Source organism: Rhodamnia argentea, chromosome 8, assembly GCF_020921035.1.
Source record: "Rhodamnia argentea isolate NSW1041297 chromosome 8, ASM2092103v1, whole genome shotgun sequence".
NCBI lineage: Eukaryota > Viridiplantae > Streptophyta > Magnoliopsida > Myrtales > Myrtaceae > Rhodamnia > Rhodamnia argentea.
Genome location: NC_063157.1, coordinates 23,737,098 through 23,744,880, shown reverse-complemented (window position 1 = coordinate 23,744,880; position 7,783 = coordinate 23,737,098). Strand labels below are relative to the sequence as shown.

The following is a 7,783-nucleotide window of genomic DNA, read 5'->3' as shown; positions in this document are numbered from 1 at the left end:
CGTGGACGTAGATCACCTTGATCGAACCACGTAAATCTTTGTGTTCTGTGTTTGCTTTCGCATTTTGGTACAACAGTCTTCATAACCTAACCGAGATGTCGGTGTTACAAATTGGTTGATTTAACTCTTAGGAAACTCTTCCCTTTCCCAAGTCAGTCTTGCTCACAAGGAATGCGATAACTTGTAGAGAGAAGTTTTGGATTTTTATTACTTGTTAGATGGTATAAATGAGAAGAAGAGACCTTTTTTTATATAAGAACTCATCTGATTACAACCATAGATTTATTTTTAATCCAACAATGGCGATCCCATCTCCCCACCACCAACTAGTCAAATTGATTACAAAAAGCACTCTATAATATTCTAGAGTACTAAAAAAAACCTAGGCCCTTAGAAACTTTAAGGTTCACCCGATCATTTGGGCCACTTTCTCAATTCGTTGAGCATCTGGATCTTGACACTAGCATTTAGGAAGTCCCTCCATACAAGCATGTCATGGTAAGGTAATGCAACACGAATTCATGGACTGAATTGAATTCGTGATCTCGTGAATGATAAGCGACCTATTAATAATCAAACAAAATAACTAATTCTCATGTGATCCGTAAGGTATTTTCATGTGATTCGGCACATCATCAAAAAGTGAATCGAGGGTCCAGATGAATGTTATTCCGTCCACAAATATATTCACAGGAAAATTTTCGAGATATGGAATACTTTTTTTTTTTGGGGGTCAAAAGATATAGAATAGTTTAATTAGAAATGAAACGTAGAAATTTGCAGCATCGTTTCAAGTAATGGATTCGATTTGGGCCGAAACAATAAAAGCGGAATCGCCGATAACTTTTTCACTGTTTCATAATCTGGGCCTAAGCTCGACCCGAGAGAGGGCTGTACGGGCCCAATCGGGTTCGGATTCTTCACTCTCTCCCATTACCCTATGCCGCCCGGCTTGACTTCCACTGAATCACATCCCTCGTCTTCTCCATCTGCCGTTTTCCTGAAGACCCAAGACCATCTCGAGCCTCGAATCCTCTCAACTTCACGTGAGTACTGTCACCTGGTTTTCGGAAAAATTCGTTTTATCACGTCGAATGGTTTAGATCCTTGATTGGCCTTGTAATTCAGTCGATGCGGTTGTTCCGCCAACATTGATTTTCGGTATCGGATGTGGTAGTCTCGGTAGTTTTTCTTTTTTTTTTTTTTTTGTGGGTCTCTTGGGTTGATTGGATATGGATCTTTGCATCGTTTGTGTTTTCTGTTCAGTGACGTGGTTCATTGAACATGGTGGATTTTTGCTCCCCCGCTGCGATTTTCTTGCGGGACCGTGTTTCGTTTCCTTTCCGCTTAGGGTTTACAGTGATTGAGATTCTCATTTAATGCCTGGAAGAGAGTTACGTGGGAATTTTTTATGGAATTGGAATGATAAGAGCTTGGGCGGGAACTTCTATTGTGTAGATGGGTGCTTCTGCTATAGTAATATGGAATGCTATGAGCTCATAGAGATAGTTCTTTTGATTACGTCGAAGCTAAAATTTCATGAATTCGGTTAACAATGAAGAATGAGGGAAATTAAGGGGTGTTGGGAAGATGAGGGAAATTAAGGGGTGTTGGGAAGGTATGCTTCTGGGTTCGTCCACACACGAGCATGTTCACTTGCGCGCTGTCACTCAATCCCATGTACAGAGGTGGTTTTCTGCAAGTTGTACTAGGGTTTGTAGATTAAACTGTTAATTTGAGATGACAAGACTCCCAATCTTAATGGTAGATGTGAATCCGAATCTTAGAGTGAAAAGCTTTGATGTTTTGTTGTGTGATCATTCCTATCTGGACCTCTCTTCCTTTAGTTGATATCTTGTCATATGATGCTATGGAAATGGGAACTGCTTTATGCCTGATCTACACTTCCCCGTGTTTATGTTCTATGGCTGTCAATTTGGATGTGTAAACGCATCGTTAAAATCTGATTTCTGCAATAATCTGATCATTTTGCAACTTTTAGTCCATAGATGGAGGTTGCGGGTTCTGTCTTGCTGACTTTTACATGGAAATGATTTTTACGCCCCACACAAGACGTCTTGATACACTTGTTCGGGCTCCTTTCCCTTCTTTTTGTCATAGAAGCATGAAACGATATCGTCATTTTTGTCAATCCTTCTAATATCTCCTCTTTAAGTGGAGGTTGCATGGTAGTAGAGCTTTTGCATGTGGCATGACCTTAACGTGCCTTTTTTTTCCACCCTTCTCATGTTGTTGAGCTGTAATTTGTGGTCTTGATATACATATGTATCTGAAGCAGAATGACAGAGGCGCCTTTTAGACCCCGGGAGAAGCTCATTGAGAAGCAGAAATATTATCAGAGCATTCATAGACATACTTATCTGAAGGGACCTTTGGATAAGATTACCTCTGTGACAATTCCACTTGCTCTGGCAGCTGCTTCGATGTATATGATTGTAAGTCTCTTTTCCAAAGTTCATTCTCACTGGCCATCATTCACGATGTCAGATTTTCTGTTCCTCGCGTGTATGGGCTATTGAGATTCATTATTTTTGCTTCTTCAGGGTCGCGGGATCTATAACATGTCCCATGGGATTGGGAAAAAGGAATGATTCTGCAATTTCTATTTGAAAGTGGAATATGTGTTTGCCGTTTGACGGGACAAATAAACCTGGTTGTTTTGTTTTGAAGTATTGTGTCCTGGAATAATTTGCATAGATTCATTCCTTTCCACAGTGATGGGACTGACAATATTGTCTTCTCGTCTTCTTTTTGATTTGTTTTAAACGATACTCTCTGTTCCAGCTAATGATATTAGCTTTTCTCAGTCTTTGCTTGTTTGCTGTCATAGATAGATTGTTGCATCAAGACATGATTGTCAACCTCTGGATTGGCTTCAAGAGGATCTACTTATCTAGTTGAACGTGGATCCAAAGTTCTGTCCATATGGTCATTCTTCAACTTGCCTTGTAGAAGTGATAAATACAATTTGAACATTAGGTCAATAGAGGAGGTACCTGTAGCCTTATGTTGACATAGTGTTAGAGAAATTGTGGACAAATATACGGTGCTGCATCCCTCAGGCTTTTGGATCGATAGACTATATTTCTCTTTAGCTGTCCTATGGTGTCAAAATGGATCTATCGATGCTTTGGTTATTTAGTGAAATGTTGAGGGTTCAAAACATTTTTCTTCAATCTGAGTAAGAACATGATCTAGATCATACAATCCTCATTCCACCACGAGGGAAATATTCCAACTAGTACGTGGATATTGGCTTGCGTACTTTCTTTTTCATCAAGAAGATATTAGTACTTGAGATTAGGATTCGGATGAACGGATTTGAGCCATTTATGCTCCTTGTGTAATGGAGAAGTACGTTGGAATCTAAACGATTTATGTTAAGTCGAAGTAAGACTAAAAACATGAATTGTGAGTTTGACACGGCAAGAGGAGGAGATCAAGAACTCGTGAATATGCTCGGACAGGAGGTACCCAAGAAAGATACTTTTATATATCCGGGATCAATATTGCAAAAGGGAGGAGAGATTGATGAGGATCTAAGCCATAGAATCGGAGCGGGTTGGATGAAATAGCGCAGTGCATCGGGGTTTTTGTGTGATTGCAAAATCCCTCTTAGGCTAAAAGGAAAATTTTATAGAATATCAATAAGGCCGACAATGCTATACGAAGTTGAATGTTGGCCGGCACAGAGGCAACATGAGCATAAAATGAGAGTAGCGGAAATGAGGATATTAAGGTGGATGTGTGGTTATACAAGGATAGATAAGATAAGAAATGAAGATGTTCGACGCAAAGTTGGAGTAGTACTGGTGGTAGAAAACATGAGAGAACATAGATTGAGATGGTTTGGGCATATTTTTTAAAGATCCCTAGATACTCCGATAAGAACAAAAGTTTGTTACCGAGAGAGCATGACGTGATTTAATGAAGTGAGAAAGTGAGAATAGATTGTCGTACGGTTTGTCTTAGGACGGAGTGAAAGAAAGCTATTAGCATTGTGGAGGGGCAGAATTTCTATGTTTCAGACTGTCTTTTTTAGTCATTTTTCTCTATATATATTTATATATATTTTTATTTATATATATATTTTTATAATTATTTCTTTTCCCTCAATCGGTTTTGCTTTTATTTTATTTATTTTTGGGTTCATCGACTGCCGACCCCAATTAGTTTGGGATAAAAGTGATATTGATGTTGATGTTGATGTTGATGTTCCCCGTGTAATGCCTACGGATAGCTCTGCCCAATTAATCAGCGTAGCTGGATTTTTTTTCGCCTGGCGGAGCAAAGTTTTTATTGGATTATTCTCTTTGCTTCCACGACCCTGTATGTAACCTACATGGTGGAAAGGGAAAATGAATGCTGAGTGAAGACTCTGTAAATTGTGGGGATAGTGACTCGATATCACACTCGCTTTCAATCAAGTCAGCTCAACTTTGATCTGTCGTGATTTACCAACTGAAATACGAATTCTTGGCCGGAATGAGAAAATTAAGAAGGTGTTCACTTGGTTTCTGAAGTCGTTTTGAAGCTAGATGAATTCCATCTAAACTTCTGTGATTCCTTTTGATATCCGCAGTTTCTTGAGTTGGATTCACCGCTAGGTTCTCTCTGGCTTCTGCTATTGTGTTCACAGATAAAGTGGGGGTGTAGATGTCCCAGCACTTTTGAGGAAGTTGCGGGGTGTGTCCATTGTCGATGTAGAGGCTATGCTGTCTGCACTTTATCTTTGGTATCTCATCTAGCCATCTACTGGGAAAGTTCACCCATGACGTCTCAATTTTCAACAAAAGCCGCTTGACCTTTTGAAATTGGTGGCAATTGGGCATCCTAACGTTTACTCCAGCCAAATTGTCCTCATGTATCTGATCATCCGATAGCATGACCGTACGTACATGACTAGTTATGAAAGGTAAACTAGTCATATTGCGTATAGATATGTGAAGGGAATATACATGGATTGATCAAAAACATATTTCGAAACTATATAGATTGACGTGCATTTGGCGTTGGCTCCTGTCAAATTCTCTTTGGAACTTTAACCACATGCTCACACGTAACGTATTTTTCGAAATATTCTTCTACTTTTATATGTATATCATATATGACTCTAAGCAAAACTTGGTCGAAGTCGACGCTAGAGGATGCAGAGCAAACGATATTTAAAATTCAGGGGGCAAATTGGAAAAAGTTCATACGTTGGGGGTCAATTTGCAACGATCCTCAAAACTTGGGGGCCAATATGTAATTTGCCTCACGAAATGCTGATACTTTTGCAGGTTCCTCGTGCATCATATGATGCCTCTCTTGAGAGGATTTTTTCACGTGCAGTGGAAACTTCCCTATCAAAGTGAATCAAATTGACTCCTAGTGGCCATCCCGCGACGACTTTTCCGCCTTGCCGAAAGCTGAAGAGAAACGAGCAGGCTTGACGAACGAAAGTAAAATGCTTGACTAGCATTAAACTCTGCTTATTCAAAATTAGGCGGATGGGCCCCTGTTGACTGACTTTGGGAATGGATATATTCAATTAATTAATTGGAATTCTCGGCTGCTTCTCTTCGTTTCCAGTTTTCAAGCTTGGTGAAGATTATGTTGCAGGGTCAATGAAAACATCATTTTCCGAATATCGATCACATGGTTAATTTATTCTCAGATGGAATAGCTAGTCCATAGTTGAACTTCGTTCTCTCCTTAGACTTGGGTGATAGAACTTTTTGACTTTCACGTTACTCGCCGCGGCTCATTAGAGCATTCAAATCCAGCCCGCTCAATGCAGCAAAGCCGAGTCCGAGAAAGGACTTCCGGCTATATATGACAATTGGGAAGGGTTCTGCCGGAATCGCGAGAGCCCTCGTCTTCATTCTCCCATCCCTTCATGGAAATACTGATGTCGATCTTAAGAATTCCTTTCAGCCAAAGGCAGTGCAATGACTTGGGATTGTGGTCGAAAATCTTGTATTGGTCATTGGTAATATGACATTTTTGCATATTGGGGTGAAGGACTTCTGGACTGATATTTGCCCACTGATGCAAAACCAGCACGCTTCTCGTGTCGAAACCAGGATCGACTTGGACAAAAGCCGAAGCAACGGTCGAATGTGATCTCGAGACGTTTCCGCCAGTTTTTGGGTGTCGATGACCATTGTTCGGATTCAGAGGAGAGAAAGTCTGCTGTGATTGGGATGGTGGATCTTCAATATGACAACTGGTAGTGGTGGTGCAATTATGCCTGCCTTCAAAGGCAAAGGGCATGGCATGGGTTTGAAACCGAATGGAGCTCTAGACTCAATTCCAGATAACAAATGCGCGCATATATAGGCAAGTGATTTAAGTGCTGCACGCAACTGCAAAAGGGTGATGTTCCCAACTTTCCAAATTGCACCTTCCACCTAGCCGACCGCGTGCTTCCACCAAACTCCAACCCGGTGGTGGGTCAGGAAACGTGACGTGAATCGACTGGCGAGACAGCACGAGTTCAATTCACAATGCCCGTCGAGCGCAGCCGACCCAACGTCCGGACCACCGACTCGAGCGATAGCCCCGCGTCTTATCCTAGTTCATGGGATTAGCACCATTGCGTGGTCTCGATCGGCTTCTTTGCAGGATAAGATCCGTGCGCTGGCGGCGTGGATCGATGGACATTTTTCCGAAAGGAACAGAAGTTGCATATGGAACGCTATGTTCTTGCGTTATGGCAGTATGCCGAGGATGCTGCAAATGTTAAGATTAAAAGAATCTAGATCGATTTAATAAGGCAGACAGCTGACAGAAGAGGACAGCGTTGAAAGGGACCAAAAGGCGTTCAAATCAAAGCAGGGAGGTTGGCTTTTTGTGAAGAAGCTTTTACAATAATTGGCAAATATTTTAAGACAGAGGACGCCACATTTGACATTCTCCCTCTCGCTTGGTATGACCACTTGAAGGAGGAGGTATAGGATAATGTTTTTTTGCAAATCTTGAAATAAACGTTGTACCAGCAGCTCTCCTTTGACCCCTATATTACTAGAAAAATAACCCGTTTTGAATTGTTGCCTATTCGACCCGTGAAACGGGTGGACCGAGTCGGATCATAAATAATTTGACCTGATAGATTCTTTTATTGCAATACAAACCTAGTCAAACATACGACACTCGACCCATATTCATAACGTACTTTCATATTTTATCAAATATAAAAAAATTCATATTCAAATTAAGATGAGAGTGTGGAGCGAGCGAGCACGAGATCGAGTGAGGGCAAACGGATGAAAAGAGTGTTATGAAGGTGCGTTGGATTTAAGTAAGTTGTAAATTCATTTATGATCAACTTACGACGTATTTATGACTCATTCAACAATCATATTAAATATAAACTCATTTATTATCAATTTATTGAATATAGCTAACTCAAATAACAACTCAGCTCATGATTAAGAAACGTGTTCATGTTTACGACTCATTTTGACATGCTTACTTATCCCCATGTCGTTGCACTGACAAAGAAGTCTCTCATAATTTGTGACCACGAGCATACAAAAGAGAACCCCGGCACATCTAGCACAAATCACGAAAATCAATCCGGACATGACATTGAAGTCGAGAAAATTTCAATCTCGAAGGGTGGCAGCAAAGTCGAGGATCACTATCGATTCGACGGGACATCGGCGGACAAGTTGTCGATTTATTTTCCCCTAGGAAAATGATGGGCCCCATGAATCGCCCGCTCAACGAATTTCCACGCACGTTACTTCCGCTTCGACATCGCCGTCGGCATTCC

General features: G+C 40.9%; 1 protein-coding gene across 2 annotated transcripts; it reads left to right on the top strand.

Moving 5' to 3' along the window:
• The first annotated feature begins 890 nt into the window (after positions 1 to 890).
• Positions 891 to 2,827, top strand: LOC115735322. Of its 2 annotated transcripts, none has more exons than XM_030666520.2 (3): positions 891 to 1,046; positions 2,300 to 2,456; positions 2,565 to 2,827. In XM_030666520.2, the coding sequence occupies exons 2-3, from the start codon at positions 2,301 to 2,303 to the stop codon at positions 2,610 to 2,612; spliced, it is 204 nt and encodes a 67-aa protein (XP_030522380.1). In that variant the 5' UTR covers positions 891 to 1,046; position 2,300; the 3' UTR covers positions 2,613 to 2,827. The 2 variants fall into 2 exon arrangements, with proteins under 2 accessions (XP_030522380.1, XP_030522381.1); XM_030666521.2 differs by having other exon boundaries at positions 911 to 1,046; positions 2,297 to 2,456.
• Positions 2,828 to 7,783: the final 4,956 nt, after the last annotated feature.

What these genes read in the sequence shown, in the direction of transcription:
- LOC115735322 (XM_030666520.2), top strand. Translation starts at nt 2,301, where the DNA reads ATGACAGAGGCGCCTTTTAGACCCCGGGAGAAGCTCATTGAGAAGCAG. An exon ending in CTGCTTCGATGTATATGATT is followed by an intron (nt 2,457 to 2,564) that starts GTAAGTCTCTTT and finishes TTGCTTCTTCAG; the next exon opens with GGTCGCGGGATCTATAACAT.